The sequence below is a fragment of the Equus caballus genome, chromosome 9, assembly GCF_041296265.1.
Source record: "Equus caballus isolate H_3958 breed thoroughbred chromosome 9, TB-T2T, whole genome shotgun sequence".
Lineage (NCBI taxonomy): Eukaryota > Metazoa > Chordata > Mammalia > Perissodactyla > Equidae > Equus > Equus caballus.
Window position 1 is genome coordinate 31,312,881 of NC_091692.1, and position 20,867 is coordinate 31,333,747.

The 20,867-nt window shown below is 32.8% G+C and overlaps 1 protein-coding gene across 5 annotated transcripts in view; it reads left to right on the top strand.

Annotated features, from left to right (window-relative positions):
* The window catches only part of RB1CC1 (RB1 inducible coiled-coil 1), a 91,491-nt gene that overhangs the window by 29,516 nt on the left and 41,108 nt on the right, over positions 1 to 20,867 (top strand). For all 5 annotated transcript variants that reach the window (XM_001488471.7, XM_005613169.4, XM_070221544.1 and 2 more), the window contains 7 exons: positions 4,555 to 4,757; positions 6,141 to 6,567; positions 11,488 to 11,658; positions 18,849 to 19,033; positions 19,200 to 19,386; positions 19,470 to 19,551; positions 20,088 to 20,149. In XM_001488471.7, the coding sequence (XP_001488521.4) occupies positions 4,555 to 4,757; positions 6,141 to 6,567; positions 11,488 to 11,658; positions 18,849 to 19,033; positions 19,200 to 19,386; positions 19,470 to 19,551; positions 20,088 to 20,149 (1,317 nt within the window). The remainder of the gene's footprint in view (positions 1 to 4,554; positions 4,758 to 6,140; positions 6,568 to 11,487; positions 11,659 to 18,848; positions 19,034 to 19,199; positions 19,387 to 19,469; positions 19,552 to 20,087; positions 20,150 to 20,867) is intronic.

Below are 20,867 nucleotides of genomic sequence, written 5' to 3' on the forward strand. Positions count from 1 at the left end.
AAAAAAAAATTAGATGAGGGGCGGGCTCTGTGGCCGAGTGGTTAAGTTCACGCACTCCGCTGCGGCGGCCCAGGGTTTGGATCCTGGGCGCGGACATGGCACCGCTCGTCAGGCCACGTTGAGGCGGCGTCCCACATCCCACAACTAGAAGGACCTGCAACTAAGATATACAGCTGTGTACAGGGGGAGTTTGGGGAGATAAAGCAGAAAAAAAAAAAGATCGGTATCAGTTGTTAGCCCAGGTGCCAATCCTTAAAAAAAAAAAGATTGGCAACAGTTGTTAGCCCAGGTGCCAATCTTAAAAGAAAAAAAAAAATTAGATGAGAAGGAGGTTTAATCTAGAAATAAACACTTCCGGCAATATTAGTGATCCAAGGTGAGAAGTTTTAACCATTCTAAAGGTTTCGTCCAGGCAAGGATCAAGACAGAAGTAAGAAAGAGAGGGCATAAAGAGTCGCAGGAAAAACTAGGATTGAATAATAACTTCGTTAATCTAGCAAAACCCTAGAAAGGATATAATAGAAACAGCAAGTTAAAGTAAATACTAAACATACAATAATGAGATGAATACAGTCCAATATATCTGTTTTTAATTAATTTAGCCAGCTTTTTCCTTACTAAAAGATAAATTTTATGATATAATTAAAAATACACAACTATGTTATCATAAGAAATAGTTAAGGGGCCGGCGCTGTGGCCAAGTGGTTAAGTTTGCATGCTCCGGTTTCAGCGGCCCAGGATTTCACTGGTTTGGATCCTGGGTGCGGACATGGCACCGCTCATCAGGCCATGCTGAGGTGGCGTCCTACATGCCACAACTAGAAGGACCCACAACTAAAATATACAACTGTGTATTGGGGGGATTTGGGGAGAAAAAGCAGAAAAAAAAAGAAGATGGACAACAGTTGTTAGCTCAGGAGCTAATCTTTAAAAAAAAAAAAAATAGTTAAAGCAGGTTGCTAAAGTATGAATAGAAAGTTATGCAGAAAACTAGTAAATAAATGTAGAAAAAATAAAAATGGCAATATTAATATTTTACAGAGTAGACAGGGCATTAAACAGAACAAAGTGAAATTAATAATAAAAGATTTAATTTGTGAAAAAGATAAGTCAAATATGTATTTGTCTATCAACACAGAGTAAATGATAATAATTTAATAAAACATAATGATGTACACCAGTGTTCATAGCAGCATTATTTTACTATAGCCAAATGGTGGAAACAACCTAAATGTCCAACAGCAGATGAATGGATAGAGAAAATATAGTATATACACACAATGGAATATTATTCACCCTTAAACAGGAGGGAAATTCTGATGTGAGCTACAACATGGCTGAACCTTGAGGGGGTAGTATGCTAAATGAAATAAGCCAAATACAAAAAGACAAATATTGTATGATCCTAATTATGTGAGTTACTAGAATAGTCAAATTCATAGAGACAGTAGAGTTTTGTTTACCAGGGGCTACTGGTTGAGGGGAATGTTGAGTTAATTGTTTAATGGATAAAAAAATTTAGTTTGGGATGATGAAAAAGTTCTGGAGGTGGATCATGGTAATGGTTGCACAGCAATGTGAATGACTTAATACTATTGAACTGTACACTTAAAAATGGGTTAAAATGCTAAGTTTTATGTGTTTTACCACAATTTTTAAAAAGGAAAATTTTATTATATCTTTCATAGTCAGAAAACTCTTGTGAACAAGATTTAATACTCTGTATCCTGAAAATACAGAATATTCTCTTTTTTTCTTATAGATAAAACCCAGAAGAGTATCAAAAGAATAATATATTAATAGCAAAGAGTATATATTATGAGAATGCAAAGATGGTTCAATATTGAGAAATGTGTTAATATAATTAGTTACCCCAATCATTAATACTTTACAGGAGAAAACATATAGGGTTTATGTCCCTATATGACCAAGTATTGTCCAGGAGAGGCATTTGTTAAAATTGAGCACCTGTTCCTAATAAATAAAATAGCCCTAGAAGAAAATAAAATAAATATAATATAGACTTAATCAAATATAAAAAGATAATCAACTTTCAAATCAGTGAATTACTAGAGCCATTTTGCATAAATCAGGAACAATCTATTTAGTATTTTGGAGCTTCTGGGAAATGTACTAAAATAAGAAAATGAAATAAGTGATGAAATTAATGGAAAAGAAGTGAAAAACATCCATTTTGAGTGATGATATGATTGCATATTTGGAAAATTCAAGAGAATTTACTAAAAACACATTAGAAGGAACTTTGGTAAGGTGGCTGGATATGTGATAAATGTATAAATGTTATTTGGATTTTTCTGTACTGGCCCTGCCTTGGAATAGAAATGGAAAATAGTAGTAACCAAAAACCAGTAGTAACCAAAAAAATTATATAAAATTCTATTCAAGAACATAAAACAAATTATAAACAAATGAAAAGACATTCTTAATATCCTTCTTAATATTCATGATCCCATTCTTAATATATATATATATACATGAACTTAATGAATTACAGTTAAAATTGCCATGATGAAGCATTTTTGCTTTGGATGGTGAGGGGGAACTTCAGGGTTTTTTTTTGTTTTAGGTAAAATGGACTTCAAGTTCATGTGGAAAGATCAGTGTCCAAGAATAACTAAGAAAGTTATAAGAAAGAATGAAAGGTGAAGGGAGGAATGTATCTTCTCAGATTTTAAAACACACTCAAAAGCTGCTGTAATCAAAACAGCAACATAGGTCAGACAGTCTGTTATACAAGGAATTAGAAGTGCTATAATTTAACAGTCAAGAGCGTAGTCTCTAGAGTCAGATTTCTCAAGTTCAAATCTGGTCACTGCAATTACTTGTAGTGTGACCTTGGACTTGGTTACTTTCCTTAGTAAAATTAATAATAGATTTTATTTGTTGAGATATATAAATATTGGAAAGTGCACAAATCATAATTGTACATTAATTTTTAGTGCATTTTCACAAAGTGAACACAAATTTTAAAATATGGTGTCACCCCAGAAGCCCTGCTTCATGCTTTCTCCCTTTCAATAACTATCATCTGTCTTCCTTGAAGTTAATGAATATGCTGACTTCTAAACTATAGATTACTTTGCTTCTTTTAGAACTCTACATAAGTGGAATCATATGGTTTATTTACTTTTGTGTCCAGCCTCTTTTACTCAACATTATGTTCTGAGATTCATTCATGTAATTGCACGTATTACTGCTTTGTGTTGATTGCCCATAGTATTCTACTGTAGAAGTATGCCACAGTTGTTTCCACTATTGATGGATACTGAGAGTTTTTTCAGTTTTAGACTATTATGACCAAAACTACTGTGAATATTCTTATACATTGTTTGGTGCACCTTTTGCATTTCTCTTGGGTATGCCTCTTTTCAACTTTACATACTACTATTATTATTTGAAGTGGGTGTATCCATTTATACTCCCACCAGCAGTGTGTGATTGTTCTACTTGCTCAGCAAACTCACTGAGACATGTTTTTCTTCGTACTTCTAATTTTGGTCATTCTGATGGGTGTGTAGTGGTAGGCCATTATGATTTAATTTGTATTTCTTTGATAATTAACAAGAATGAGCACGTTTCCATGTGTTTATGAGACATTTGTATATCCTTTTTGTGAAGTTACTCTTCTAGTTTCTTGATTATTCTGTATTGGGTTGTTAATACATTTCTAATTGATTTATAAGTGCTTTTATATAGTCTTCATATAATCTGTTGCAAACTTTATATGCTTAAAGTATCTTGTGTCATTCTATGGCTTGCCTTTTCATTCAACTAATGGTGTCTTGTGATGAATAGAAATTCTTAGTTTGATATCCAATTTATCAATAGACTTGCTGTTGGATCTTATTTAAGAAACATTTACTTATCCCAAAGACATGAAGGGAACAACCAATGTAGAGAGGCCCTGGAATATATATGGTATGCTATATTCCAGAAGCATCCCCTCCCACCTTTTTTTAAAATCTCTCACCTTTAGATCTATAGGTCACCTGTAGTTGATTTTTTTATATTTATGAATCCAGCACCCTGCCTTTTAAATTTAATACTGGATATTGATCTTTCCATATCCTTGTATATAAAGGTATTTCATCTTATGTAATGCTATGTACATTGTTATATAGATAAAAATAATTTCTTGATAGACATTGAGGTTGTTTCTATTTCATTTAATATTATTGAAATAAATAACCTTTTAGTATTCTTTATTTATTTAAGCTTCTATAGGATAAACTCCTAGAAGAGGAATCACTGTGCCAAATGATAGATACTATTTTACTTTTGGTAGTTATTGCTGTATTGCCCTCTGTGGATGTTCTGCCAATATATGCTCCCAGCAGCAATGAGTTAGGAATTTCTCTTTCTCCTCATTATCACAACAAACAGGAACAATAAGATAAACTAAAACATTCCTTTAATGGTGCTTTCTTTGAAATGTATTTAGAATGCACTCATGCATACGTGTAAGTACACATATGCAAATATGCACATAAACATTACCTTCTTTTATCATTTGTTTCTTCTTTTTCAATATAGGAAATGTATGAAGTTGCCAAGAAACTTTGCTCTTTCTGTGAAGGTCTGGTCCATGATGAACATCTTCAACACCAAGGCTGGGCTGCAATCATGGCCAATCTGGAGGACTGTTCAAATTCCTACCAAAAGCTACTTTTCAAGTTTGAAAGTATTTATTCAAATTATCTGCAATCCATAGAAGACATCAAGTTAAAACTTACTCAGTATGTTTGCCATTAAAATGGGTAATAAGATGTTTGTTTAAAATGCCTTTAATAGGCTGTATATTTATTATAATTTAGGTTCATTTTTTGAGACTTTTTTGGACTCTAAAATTTAAAAATTATGGTCGGTTTTATCCGCCACATATTTTACAGATCTCCCACATTTCTTTTTCTTGTGTTGTTTATGTTAAAGGCTCAAAATACTTTTGAAATCACTTATAAACGCAAGAATCTTTGCCTCCTTCTTGCCCTGCTACCACCTTTCTAATAAAATAAAGGCAAATGTAAAAATAATATATCTAATGGAAATGGAAGTGGTTTCAAACATTAGGCAATCAAGGAAAATTTTATTTTTAAATATTACCACATGATAGAAGCTTACTATGATAGAAAAAAGCCATTGTGTTCTAGCTCTTGTTTAGATGTTTTTCTGGTTCTTTGCATGTAAGCGCATCTGATACCCACTGGTTATTTTTACAAAGGACTATAATGAATGTAAAAATATACCAGTAATTCAGCATGAATGTAGCTTTTTGTGTGTATGCTTTCAATTTTTTGTCTTCATTTTTTTAGTTTGTTTTCGTATATTTTTTTTATTAACTTGAATTGGAGGGAAGTAGCATATTCTTTCTTTTTTCTTTCTTTCTCTTTTTTAAATTCAAGTGAACCTTACTAATGCAAGTTTCTCTATTTTGTGGTATGAGTAGTTATAAGATTTTAACCTTAAGTTGACAATGGGACTAATCTTGGGTAGGAAAGGAATGATTAATTAAAATTAGAAAAAGCTTTTAAAAGTTTTTATAATAACCTCTTCAAGAAACTGGTTTTTTTGGGGAGTTCTCTCAGATATGTTAATTTAATGTAGGAGTCTAAACCATTTTACATATGTTTTTACAGAAGTGAAATTATCACAATTTCATCTTGCCTTTTGACAACATACATCTATCTGTCTGTTTATTTCAGGGTGTAATGAATGCAAGTTATATTAATCTTTAATAGCATTGTTAATTTTATCCTGTGCTTTCAGTATATCAAAAATACTTGATTGACTTAAAGAGAAAAAGTTGAACTTTCAGGGACTGCTATAGTAAATCTTTTTTTTAAATTTGAATTTTTATACCTTAAGGTTTGATAAAAACAAGTGTTCACTTGTTTGGTATAAACTTGCTACCTTTACTTTAGAGTGGTGTTTTAATGTGTTTATGATATCCATCTCTGTCCATCTGCGTTTCTTTTAAAGAACACTTCATAGACTACTTTATACATATATAATGTAATAGGTGGTAAGATTTGTGTGTGTAATAAAATGTTATTTCTTTCAAAATGCTAATCTGTAATTAGAGCAGAACCATTATTTTACTGACAGATCTTTTGTTTTTTAAGTTTAGGAACTGCGGTTTCAGTAATGGCCAAGATTCCACTGTTGGAGTGCCTAACCAGACATAGTTACAGAGAATGTTTGGGAAGACTGGATTCTTTACCTGAACATGAAGGCTCAGAAAAGGCCGAGATAAAAACCTCCACTGAACTGGTGCTCTCTCCTGATATGCCTAGAACAACTAACAAATCCTTGTTAACCTCATTTCACAAGTCAGTGGAACATGTAGCCCCAGATACCACAGATGCTGAAAGTGGAAAAGAAATTAGAGAATCTTGTCAAAGTACTGTCCAGCAGGATGAAACTTCAATAGATGCTAAAGACGGTGATCTGCCTTTTTTTAATGTTTCTTTGTTAGACTGGATAAATGTTCAAGATAGACCAAATGATGTGGAATCGTTGGTCAGGAAGTGCTTTGATTCCATGAGCAGGGTAAGTAATAATAATTTGATATTTCTTATGTCATTTTAACTACTTGAAATTATGTTATTTATACTAAATATTTTATTAATGGGCATTATGTTGTAGTAGAAATAATGAGCTGTGGAGTGAAACTTCGTAACCAAGTTTATAACCTTGGGCAAATCAAATCATTTAACTTATAACCTTATTTGTGAAGATTTAAAATATAGGTAAAATTTCTACTTCAATGCTAAACCTTAAAGTGTCCATTCAAATGGCAATGGTTTGGGTGGTGGTAATACTTTGAAATTTTTTTTTTCCTGACCCTGTAATATTACTTGGAAGTTGGAATATCTCCTGTTCTTTAATTTGTTCCTACAGTTAGGCTCTTTTTTCTGCTAGGTAAAACTTGAACAGTCTTATTATTTATCATTCCTGTGCCTTGCATTGTGAGTGCTCTCTCTATATAAGTAAATAGGCAAAATGATAATATTTGGCCACTTCTGGCCTGCCCTAATTCTTACATCAGTTTAATAATGGGTCAGATGTTCACATTTAAAATGCTATAGAATTTTCAAGGTTTTTTTGAAAAATATTAAAGATAAAATTTGTTTTTACTTACACTGAGATGATGTACATTCAGTGAAATATATAAGTCTTGAGTGGTTAGTTCCTGGAGTAACTACCATCCAAAAGAAGATATTGAACATTTTCATCTCCCAGAAAATTCCCATGTGCCTCTTTCTAATCACCATTCCCCTAGAGGGAACTTCTTTTTGACATTTAAAAGAAGAAATTTTAAATACTGCATCTGCCTGAGATATTTTAAAATTCAAAACTAAGACATGTTTTTAGTTGTATTTTGTAATTATAGTGAACTCGTGTTTTGGATTAAGTTCTCCCCCAAATACACTTAGGAAAACTTCTAAACCTGGGGAGTAAATTCCTCTGCAAATCTGATCTATAATATGATAGAAAATCTTTGAAGCCAGGAAGGAAGTTGGTGGGGCACATATGTCAGTGATGTCAGCAGAGAGATGAAACAATATTTTGAAGGCTGCTCTTGTCTAAAGATAATGGGCAGAATAGTTATTAAACTTTTCTAAAAGAGCACGATTGGAAAAGAGACTTGATCTTTAATTGATTATTGAGAGAAAGGCAGCACATTGTCTGGGATGCGTGGAAAATAACACATACTTTTCTTAAGTAGTACGATAATAAAATGGAAAACTTTTAAGAATAAATTCTAGGTTTCTTTGTAATTCTTTCAATATCCATTTTCTTGATGACATCCTTTAGAGAAGGCATTTCATTTTGCCTGTTCATTATTTGTTGTCAGAGAAAGACATTTGCCAGGGCAGGGAAGTATGTAGTATATTATGCAATGATTACTGCCAAAAATAAATGAAAAGTAATGTTCCTGTTTAAACTGTTGACATTTTAGTAGCCTAAAAATTCCCTCTATGATTGTGGAAAATCAGCCGCATGATTGTGATTAGGGTGATTGTCATTTTTTATAATTTCTCATGAGCCAGAATGGGGCTATTGACTATAAGAACCACTTTTTTAAAGGACTGGAAATTGGCTTTGTGTTTGCATGTTTAAATGAAATCTCACAGAACCATAAGTTTTATTCACTTTATATGGCGAATGGGAAGAAACAATGACCCTTCTCTAGCTTAATGAAATTCACAAGAATTTACACCTAGAGAAAATAGAAATTAGCTATAGTATTATTATCACGGGATCACATTATTGACTTCTCAGAGGTTGATGGTTATGTTCATAGGACATATCTGAAGTGTTTGTGATATTTTACATGGCCATTATATTGTGAAAGCAAAATCCAAACTCTTATTTTTATACAATTAGTTAACATGACTTAAAATACTGCCTGTAATACAGCACTCTCATCAGTTGCACATGCCCATTAGGTTAAAAAAATATTATTAAAAGCAGTGCAAACTCATTTTGAAGAATTTGTTTATGTATTTCTGCTTGTATTTTACACAATAACAGGATGTTCTCTTAATGGGATGTACCACATAATAAATAGCACTTTGCTGTGATGTTTTTATTAATTTAGTATTTTTCTATTTTTGGTAGTTTTGATGTTCTATAAAAGCAAATTCTTTTTAAAGCCATCATTTTTACAGACTAATCCCAATTTTATCAGTATTTGTTTAACATGTAGTTCCAACTGCCAAAATCGAGTATCTTTTTTAAGAAATTAGTCAAGGCAGGTATCATGGAACTTACATAAGATTTGGAATCATAAGCGCTCAAATCCTAGCACTGCCATTCATTTATTACCTCTGTCATCCATGATAAGTCATTCAAATCCCTTGTTTTATAATATTTGTGTGGATTGATAGATGCTAATTTCATGAACTATGTAGTTCCTTCCTTCATATATGAAGAAAAGTTTGGGCTTGATGCTGCATTTTTGTGTACTTACATATTTTCTTAGATTGCAGTATGTTCATGTTAGAACAACTCTTGGATATTCTATTTCAAATTATACTACAAATGGCAAACTGCTTTGTATATCTGATGATTAATAATTGGAAATGTGCATTTAGCTCATTTCTAAGCTGTCCAGAATAATGCTGGCATAATTTATTGAATCTCTTCCTTGTATTTCATCCGGGAGACTTGTGATGTTATTGGAATATTATTGTTTGTGTTCTATGCCTTGTGGGTGGGTTTAGAGGTGGAACGGGAAGAATAGAGAGGGTAAGAAAGTTTTTATAGTTTCTTATCCTCTAAGACAACAATAATGTTTATTTGTAGATGTCAAGGAAAGAGCCCAAGAGTAAAAAATAAGTGTAGCACTGTGTTTAATTATTGAAAATTTGCTAAATAATTATTATTATAATTCTGTGGTTTAAAATACATAATTTAAAAAATTTCTTCAAAGACTTTATTTGGAAATTTTTATTTTCATTACCTGTGGACAAATGGAATAAAATATTAAAGTAGAATAAGATTTTAGAAAGTCAAGTTATGTAACCTGTATTCAGTGAGTCACAAAATGTTCTTCCATGCTGAGAGTAGTTGTATTATACCTTCAGTGAATTATGAAGTACAGTAACATGATAATAAGGAGCCCTGGTTTGGGGTTTGTTTTATCTTCTTTAAATTATGGCTATGTTAAGTTTATGTATAGTTACAATTTTGCTCAGGTTGAAAATTGGAATATATTTTAGTCATCTTGTTTAGCCTTTTATCACCTTAATGATTTATAGCTAGTCTTTGGTTTGTATAATACTTTGGATTGGAAATGTGTGCACACGCTGGACTCAGTCACCACAAAATTGAGCAAAGCGAGGAAATAGTCACATATGCACAAGTTATAGTTAATATTGTGCAAAGCAAGTGTTTCCTATATTTAAGTAATGGCACCGTTAACTCTTTTCATGGTGTTAGAAATTCAGCTTCTTATTCACTGTACTGGATTCTTGATAATAACAATAGAATAGTTCAGTTTTAACTGCTTTTGTATGTTCTCTGTGCACCAGAAACTGTACATAAATAATTTACAATTTGTAGAGATTGTAGAGATCAGGGAAGGCATCATGAAAGAGGTAGTTTTTGACTAGAACCATTACATGGAGACAAATGAGCTTAAATAGCTAGCCAGAGCAATCAGTGTGAATGAAGATCAGAGCTAGAAAAACACAGTGTTTGCTTGGATGTAATAGGGAATTCATTCAGTTTGAAAAGAAGATAGGACTGGAAGGATTTATTGGTCAGATCACTGAAGCCATTACTTTGTTTTTTGGATGATGATGTGGGCAGAAGGAAGCCATTTAGAGGTTTCACAAGGAAATAACTATTTGTTGTTAGTGCCGTCAAGTGGATTCTGACTCCTAGCAATCCAGTATACAGCAGAGTGGAATTTTTCTCAGTCTTTTTCACTCACTTAGTCACTGCTATTCAAAGGATTTTCAACTATATTGAGTTAGTAATGGAAGATATCATGGTTGATGTCCTCATAGAGATATTAGCAAGCAGTCAGAAACACAGACTGAAAATTTGTGAGAAGGATCAGGAATTGAAAAGGGTTGGGAGTTACCTCCGTAGAAGTTATGCTTAATGCTGAAATTATATAAGGAATAGCAAAAATGGGCTAAGCACAAAGTCCTTCTGAATCATCTATATTTATTGATTAGACAGGAAAAGGACCCAGAGAAGATACTATGAAGAAACAGCAGAGGTAGTGCCCCAAAGCTTATAGAGTTTGGAAAAGGTGGTCTTTAATGCTGAACATATAAGAACCTCAAGTGAAACGAGGTCATCAGTGGTCTTTGGCCAAATGGTGTTTCTGGAGAGTGCATATAAAAAGACTGCCAGTATAAAGTATTCTTTCAAGGAAAAAGGGAGCAATGTTGAGAGAATTTTTTAGTTTCCATGAATTCCAGAAAATTTGGAGAATTAAAGCCAGGAAGAGGAGAGATTGAACAGTAAGAAAGTGTAGTTGATCAAACAAATTCTTTGAGGAGCTACAGACAGAATAAATATATTTCCAGAAGGGAGGTAAGTTTGAAGATGTTGATACACTTTAGAGGGAAGTTAGATTCATAAGACAATTACTGACCAAAGAATCTGTTTTAGTTATTAACTCTGTTTCATTTCATAAGATCTTGAAAATAATATTTTCTGTGGGATATTGAGAATTGGATAAATTGTGGCATTGATTAAAAGGTGTAATTCCCGGCACTATATTCTTAATTATGTATTCTAATGTAATCAATAATAATTGTGTTTTATTAACATAATAATTATCCTATTATTGACCTTCTTATGGAAATATAACTTAGATTTCCCATGCTTTTCTGTGTTTTTCTCTGTTACTTTTTTCTCTGAAGCACTATGTCCAAATAGTGTGAAATATATTTTAAACTACTTAATGAAAATTTTATTTGTATGTATTTCCTTGTCATTTAGCTTGATCCAAGGATTATTCGACCATTTATAGCAGAATGCCGTCAGACTATTGCCAAACTTGATAATCAGAATATGAAAGCCATTAAAGGGCTTGAAGATAGGCTCTATGCCCTGGACCAGATGATCGCTAGCTGTGGCCGACTGGTGAATGAACAGAAAGAACTTGCTCAGGTGCTTATTTCAAATTTCTCTCAGGAAAAGGAATTTGTAGTTTTTCTGTACAAGTACTTTATGTGCATGTTTTCACTTGATCATTGAATATTCTTAAGGCAGTATTATTGTTTTCATGTGATAAAGAAGGCATGTTCTTAGTGTTCAGGTTTGTTAAGATAAAGTGAACTGAGGCTACTTTAGATGCCAACTGGAAGGATAAACCAGGAAACTGCTATGAGCAACGGGGAAAAACATGTTGAAAGAATATGGTATAACAGTCTTTGTACTAAACACTTGAGTACCTCCTACTCCCCCCTCAAAAAACTACAAAGAATTAAAAAAAAATAAATGAAATTTATGAAAGAAGGAAAATATGAAATCTTAAAGACTTTACTAATACGTATTTTTTAGGTCTAATTTAATACATTGTGCAAGAACTCTGTTATCAAATTACATTTATAACCAAAAGAAGGTGATGGAATTGATGAGAGTGGTTAACCTAGATGTTTTCCTCCACACTAGTGATTCTCTTTAATTCAGGACTGCTTGTCCTCCACCCACCCTAGCAAGTACTCTGGTAAAACATCTTGTAGCAAAAGAGTTGACTTATCTTGACTGACACACGGTTTTCTAGTTTAACTTTCTATTGCCAGCATTTTCCCTCTAAATGTTTTCTTTCTTTAGAACACATGAGTAATCATTTTAATAGGTACAAATGTTTTTATTTCACTTGCATGGTAGAGTATATATAGTATAGTGTAGGCAGATAAAATGTGTATAGCCTTGCTTTATCCTTTATAAAAAAGTTTAAAATATTTAGTGCGTTTTTATAGTTTCCTAATTGTATTCATCTTTTAATTCCCAGACTCACTCCTTTTCTGTCTTGATTTTGGATCCAGTTACCTTACTGTGAACTGAATTTTTTTATCTTGTGTTTTTGCACTGAATGGAACCCCAGTACAATGCTGAATAGATCTGGTAGTGGGTGTCCTTGTTTAATTCCTGATCTATAGAAAGTGGTCAACATTCCAACATTATATTGTTTGTAGTACTATTTTTATTCTCTTTGTTTTAATAGAAACCCTTTCTCACATTAAGAAAGTTATATTCTACTTCTAATCTTGAACCATCCTTGGATTCTTGAGATAAACTCAACATTGTCATACTGTGTGTTTTTTTTTAATGTATTTCTGGATTTAGTTTAACATATTAGCAAACTGAATTATGTTGACTTGTGCATCTGTATATTTCATTTGTTACATATTTGTCAAGTTTTGGCATCAAGGATATGATGGCCTCAAAATAAGTGGAGAAATCTTTTAATTGGAACATTTAGTCCACCTATTTAATGTAATTATTGAATATTTGTCTTTAAATCTATGAATTCTGATTTTCCTTCTATTTTTTTTTCAATTCTGTGTCCTTTTTTTCCCTCTGCTTTTGCCTTTTGGATTATTTTTATTTTAAAAATTATGTTATTTTTATTTATTGTTCTGTCCTTGATGCTGGCTTTTTTCCTTTTAAGTAATATGTGCATCCTTGATGTCTTAAAGTCTAATAAACATTAAAATCTCCTTTAGTATTTTCTTTTAGTGGCAAATTCAGTTTTTGTCATTTGGAAATCTCTTTAAATCACCTTTATTTCTGAAGGATGTTTTCTCTTGATGTAGAATTCTAGGCTCTGCAGTTTACTTTTAGCAATTTGACTTTGGTTTAGTTTTTAGTAGTTTTACTCTGATATGACAAGGTGTGGCTTTCTTTGTGTTTGTGCTGTATTAGGCTTGTAGTACTGCTTGAACCTGTGATTTAATGACTTAATATCATTGGGAAAATTCCCAATCAACTTCTCTTCAGATCTTGTCTTTGTCTTACTCTCCAACTTCTCCTTCTTTGATTCCAATTACACATATATTAGATCTTTTACTTTGTCTTTTCCTTTTACCCTTGTTTCCTATATTTTCTGTCATTATATCTTTCTGTGCTTCATTCTAGATGTTTTCTTTTGACCCAACAGTTCAGGCTAATTCCTTTTTCAGCTGTGAATAGCTTTTGTTGAACCGATTTATTGATGTGTTATTTTTGTTCTTTATTTTTTAGCTCTGCAATTTCAATTTCGTTCTTTTGTTTATATAGTTTCAAGTGATCTACCGAGATATTCATCTTATTCATCATCTCTTTAATCACATTAAGCATATAGTAATAAGTCTATGTCTCTTAACTCCATTATCTATGTCTGTGTGTCTGTGTATATTTTGTTTCTTATAGTTTTAATTCACATGATCTTGCCTTTTCATGTGTCTGATTATTTTTGATAAGAAAAATCAGAGAAATATGAATCCTAGGATAATTTTCTTCTAGAGAAAATTTGTTTGCTTTTGTTATATGGTAGGGGCATTTACAATCTTAGATCACCTTAGTCGAGTTTCAGGGGCTTAGGTGATTGGAAGTTGGTCATCCAGTCCTTGTGACAGCCAGTCTACTTTTGTAGATTCTTATATCCTAGGCTGTAGCTTTTTGGCACACTAGTGCGAAGTGTGTTCCATTGTTATTTACCTTGCCTGGCACTCATCTCCAATTTTTTATTTCCTGGCTTCATGGGAATATCAGAAGGATTGCTCATCTTATTCTTAGTTTTGGGATCCTCTTCAGAAATCAGCAGTTGTCTCTAGGTCAAAGCATTCCCAGTCATCTCAGTTCCCTTTCTAGGTTTCCTCCTATATCCTGGCTCCTTCCCTGCTTCCTTAGATCTCCAATAACTAATGCCACAGGAAGCTTGGTCTGTGTTACCATTACATTACAGTCTACTGTTACTAGGGGCAGAACTCTGAATTCCTGATCTTTTGCTTCTTCTTCTATTTCTTAACCCTCCATAGAATGAATCAAACATAATTTATTTAACCATACTTCTTTTGATGGTCATTTAGGTGGTTTCCATTTTTCATTATTACAAACCTTATTTTAATATCCCAATACATCTATCTTTACATGCATTATTCTGCTGTTTTCTTTAGGTACAATCTCCAATAATGGAATTGCTGGACTAGCTGTTTGTGCATTTTAAATATTAATTAATAGTGTTATACTACCCTCCATAAAGGAAAAATCAATCAACACTCCCAGTAATTAATGAGAAGAGCAATTTTCTTTTTATCATTGTTTGCCACGTATTTCCTCTGAATTGTCATTTGCCAAATTTTCTTTCTCCTAATGTTTTTGTAGGAATTTATTATATATAATCTGGATAATCCTTTATTATAAATAACACATATGCTGTCTCTTTGTTGACAGTTTATATATATTGTTGTACAGAAACTTTTAATTTTGATTTAGTCAAATATATTAGTTATTTTTTCATATTTAATTTTGTGAACCCATTATTTCCTTTAAAATCTCCAGATTTCTTTATAACTGTTTTTCAGATTGAATAAACCAGGACTTCCCATTCTCTTATCTTAGAAAACTCTATTTTCTCTCTTTGCTACTGCAGGTCCCTTGGTTTTTAAAACATATTGCTTATATTTCTACTACACTCAGGCTACATCGAATGGCTTTACATTTGGTTGTAGTTTTTAAAAAGTCTCTTGCCGATGTTATCCTCAAAATCCACATTGGATTCAGCACGTGGAGTTTTGTCATACAAGGAGAAGTCATTTTTCTGGGAGTGTAGTTGCTGTGATGAAGGGGGTAATAGTATTATTTTTTTATTTTATCAGAATAATAGAAGAATGATTTCTTTCCAAGTTGAGCCTTCCTTGTTTGCTTTCCAGAACTGACCCTTAAACCTTCTTGAACCCAAACTGAAGTAAAATTCAATGGAAATCTCCTATACTATTCCTGTGGAAATTAAAAAACTAATTTTTGATGTCTTGTGATCATAAAAGTACTCTGTCTAAACATGTTCTTTCTCCCTAATATATTTGTAGCTTTTGCTAATGTTTTAAACTGTAGTAGTAGCTCATAAAATTTAGCTTTTAGAACACGTCATCCTAACCAGAGATAATATTCTTACTTATTAGAAATATTTTTCTTTCTTTGATTTTGATACCTGAAGTAGTATAGTCCTTTTAGACCTTGAAAGGCAGTTAAATACTCATTTAATTATTCTTCAGTGAATATTTCTTGATACACCTGTGTAGTTCTTAATATGAGTGTATGTAGAAATCATCTTAATTACCTCATTACATATTGGGAGTTGCCCTAAGGTAAATGGATTTCAGCTGGGCTTGCCCGAATGGCTCTGGCTGTGAGAGAAATTGGATATAATAAGATAGTTCTCCATGTGTTCATGAGAGATGGGGGGGGAGGGGGGAGGGATAACCTGTTGAAGTTAGGTAGTAACTAGTGAAAACTTAGTACCTTTTCACTCCTATATCTTTGTGTTTGGCTGCCAGGAGATTTTAATAAACACCATTTCTGCAGACCAGCTTTTTCTGATCTTGCAGTCTTGATCAAAGCAGGTTTATTTTCTCTTAGTGTACTGTACTTAACCCTGTGTCATAATTATACTTGAACAATTACATGTTTTTTATACAGTTGCCTCTCTTAGAATATAAGCTCCAGGAAGGCAGGCCTCTAGTCTGTCTTCCTCACTGCTCTGTCCAAAATGCCTTACTACAGTTCCTGACACTTCGTAAGTATAAAATCAATCCTTATGGAACGAGAGTTTGGGTTCCTGTTGCCTTGAGTTTGAGAAATGTTGGACTTCTCTTTGGTCTGCGTCTGTCACATTTTATTATTTACAGATGTCTAATCTGTTAGGTTTGTTACTGCTAATTTTTTTTCTCCATTGCAGATATTTTCTTTGCTTATCAATATTTCCTTCAGAATGTGCTTAGTGAAAGTAGATAAATTCAGATAATCAGTTTTGGGAGTTGATTTTAAATCTTGCATAAACACTTAAAATTTTATGTAGTTCATTCTAGCTACATAGTGATGAAATCTTCTAAGTAGTCCTAATTAAAGAGCAGGGAAAAGAAATAATGGTAAGAGATTTATTACCTGAACATCTTATATGATAAAGACCAGTTGAGACAGCTTTAGAAAATTAATTTTTTTAAACCACAACATTTGTGAGGATGTTTGTAGATGGGTCTACCTGGTCTAGCAGAGAAACTTCACCAAACCTATGAAGGTTTGTAACATTGGAGCCCTGAAAATTTATTCAGTGTGTTGTTTCTCTAGTCATCTTCTTATCCTTAAGGATTATCAGCAAAGTAAAATAATGGGGAATCTTCTTCCTAAACCAGAAGTTTATGGAATGCATCTTGAGGGGAGTTTTGAGTACTGTAGTAACTAGCAAGTAGTTAAACATTTCCTTAGAATATTGCCATGATTATTTAATTCTTATTAGATAATATAGCAAAATTTAGAATTAGGATATGGTATAGTTTACGCTTTGCTCTCAATCTCTTTGCTCATTCTGCTATGTAATTTTTCTTTTAAACTTGTAAATCATGTAGCTATCAAACCTTATTTACATGTTAGAAATATTAGTACTTGGGCTGGACCTGTGGCCTAGTGGTTAAGTTCAGCACGCTCTGCTTCAGTGGCCTGGGTTTGGTTCCTGGGAGTGGACCTACACCACTCGTCGGCGGCCATGCTGAGGCAGCAACCCACATACAAAATAAGGGAAGATTGGCATAGATGTTAGCTCAGGGTGAATCTTCCTCAGCAAAAGAAAAAAAAATAGTGTTAAATGACATTTATATATTATATATATTTTCATGATATTTAGAAAAGCATGAAACATGAAATAGAAAAGAGAGAGAGCAAGCTACCAGAAAGTAGGAAGATGGACTTGTTGTCCTTTGCTTGTCGTATGCTAGCCAGAGTCCCAGAAGGATAATTATTCACACTAGCAAGTATGGCAGTCAGATGGATGTGCAAATCTTAAAACTTCTATAACATATTAACTAATTTAGTAAATAGAGTAGGAAAAAAAGCCTATAAATAAAAACTTAGTAATAATCTCATCAAGATGTCTTTGGACTTTTAAGTTTTTGCTGTTGAGTTCTTGTTTGGCTGGTTGTGTGAACTAAAGACGACTATTTTGAATATGGTACATATGTCTAAATTAATTTATAGACTAAACACAATCCCTATTTAACAAAAAGATGCGAAGTTCACCTATGAAAATAAATGAGTAAAGATAGCTAAGGAAAAAGTCTAACAATAAGAACAATCACATAGAGACAGAGATTGGAGTGGTGGTTACCAGAGGGCAAGTGGGGAGGGAAGAGGGCGAAAGGGGGGTGATTAAGCACATGTGTGTGGTGATAGATTATAATTAGTCTTTGAGTGGTGAACATGATGTAATCTACACAGAAATTGAAATATATATCAATGTACACCTGAAATTTATAGAATGTTATAAATCAGTGTTACCACAATAAAAAAAAGTAGAAAAAATTTTAAAAGGAAACCAAAACAATAAACAAAGAAAAACAAAATTTCAAAAATTCTGACATACTATGCAGAGTCTTAGAAGTTAATGAAATGTAAATGAAGCAACTACCTTCTGTCTGCTTTTTCTATTAATAAGTTCCTATTAAAAAGAATCCTTTATTCCCTCATTAAATTGATTTTCTTCTTTCAAAAAAAAGTCTAATAATTTTTTCTATGAAATAATAAAATGTACTGTAAAGTTACACAATTCAGTCATTGTGCTAAAGATAAAGCCCAGATCAGTGGAAAAATTATAGTCCAGAAATGCTAGAGAGAAGAATGACTTTTCAAAACATAGTGCAAAGTCAGTTGATTGTTTTTTTGACAGGGAGGACATATACAATATACTATTGAATATCATCGGTTAGATTGAATCACTTATTAATTTTCAAGGCTTAAAATCGTTGACCATGTTTAATTTAATGTCATGCTCTGACTAACCCATCATATAGTAAGAAGGTAGATACATAGGTTCTAGTTCTAGTTTGGCCATGAAATGTGTTCTTTGATAAGTTACTTTATCTTCCTAGCTTTCATTTTTTTTCTAGCCTGAAAATGGAACAGAATTAGATGAGCACAGATTTCTTAAAAACTCTGAATCTTTTGTTATGAACACATCTACTACATTCAGAAAAGTGGGAAATTTTAAAATTTTGTTTCAGAGTAGAACGGTTCATGTTTAACATGAAGATTTTCCTCTTAAATGAATGTTCTTGTCTTTCATGAAACAAAGTTAATATCCTTTAAAATGTTTTCTCTCAAAGGGATTTTTAGCTAATCAGATGAGAGCTGAAAACTTGAAGGATGCATCTGTGTTACCTGATTTGTGCCTGAGTCATGCAAATCAGTTGATGATTATGTTGCAAAATCATAGAAAGCTGTTGGATATTAAACAGAAGTGTACCACTGCCAAACAAGAACTAGCAAATAACCTACATGTCAGACTAAAGTAAGTGATTCTATTATATCTAATTTAGGGTGTTTAGAGTTGACTGTTTTTATTTCTTCCAAGTGACGGAGTAATTTTCTCTAATCACTATATTGAAATACTTGATTGGTTGATTAACTTGGCATTAGATTATTTTTATACAGTTTGTCTTGATTTCATTCTATAGGTGGTGTTGCTTTGTAATGCTTCATGCTGATCAAGATGGAGAGAAATTACAAGCTTTGCTGCGCCTCGTAATAGAGCTCTTAGAAAGAGTCAAAATTGTTGAAGCTCTTAGTACAGTTCCTCAGATGTACTGCTTAGCTGTTGTTGAGGTTGTAAGGAGAAAAATGTTCATAAAACACTACAGGGAGGTATGCAAGTTGAATTCTATTTTAATTATGTATGAGCCTTAATGATTAGTATGTGATATTAACAGAAGCTTTCCTCCTTTTAGTGGGCTGGTGCTTTAGTCAAAGATGGAAAGCGATTATATGAAGCTGAAAAGTCAAAAAGGGAATCCTTTGGGAAATTATTTAGTAAGTGTTCTTCATTAATAACTTAAATTTATTTTTTTAAATGTATTTTATTTTATTTATTTATTTTTTGAGGAAGATTAGCCCTGAGCTAACATCTGCTGCAAATCCTCCTCTTTCTGCTGGGGAAGACTGGCCCTGAGCTAACATCTGTGCCCATCTTCCTCTAGTTTATATGTGGGATGCCTGGCACAACATGGCTTGCCAAGCGGTGCCATGGCCGCACCGGGGATCCAAATCGGCGAACCCTGGGCCGTCGAAGAGGAACATGCGAACTTAACTGCTGCGCCACCGGGCCAGCCCCTAAATTTATTTTTTAAGGAAAATATTCTGTTTTTATTTTGTAGATACAAATGTAGCATCATATAACATGTATGTGCTATTAATTAGCAAGAGAAGCATTCCTTTTAAGGTCTATAGTATTGAATCCATTGTTAAATTTTAAATATGAAGAATTATCAAATTAAAAAGAAAAATGGGTTTTTGTTTTATCTTAAATAAAATTGTAAAATAACCATATTGTTACTTTCTTTACACAGGGAAGTCTTTTTTAAGAAATCGTCTGTTTAGGGGACTGGACTCCTGGCCCCCATCCTTTTGTGTATGTATTTATTTTCTAACCATGACTAAATTCTGTACATATTCAAACCTTTATTTCAGACATAGAGATAGTTATTAGAAACAGAAATATTTTTTTAGTAGATAAAAGTGTTTTAGGCTTTAAAAGCCAGTTGTCGTAAAGTTTTAAAATATGTCATAGTTTTTGATTAAGAATCTTCATAACACAGGAGGATAAGTCATACTACACTTTTAAGATTGGTGGGAATAGATTCTCTTACTCATATTTTGTCTTTCTCCTTCCCCTCCTCCTCTTCCTCTTTCTTTACCTTTCCCCTTCCTCTTTCCCTCCCTCTCCCTGCTCCTCCTTGTCTTCCTGTTTTCTCCCCTCCCTGCCCCTTCCCTTTTTCATTCTGTTAACTCTCCCCACTCCCCTCTACCACGCTTGCTTTCATTCATGTTGTGACAAATCAGAATAGAGTGACTCTTCAGGTGGTCTCCATTGAAACAGTGAAAAATAAGTTTAGTATATTTCTAAGCCAAGATTATCTGGGGACCATTAATTTTATTACATGAGAAAATCGGTTCCAGGGTCAAAGAAGTTTGGGAAATGCTATAGTTTTTTTTTCTTCTCCTCAGACATATTGCTTAGCTGCTAAACATGTTTCTGTACTGCAGGATTTCTTAGGGCTTTAAATATATGTATTTTTGAATATCTAAGAATCAGTGATGTATTAGACAGTTTCCCACACTCATTTATT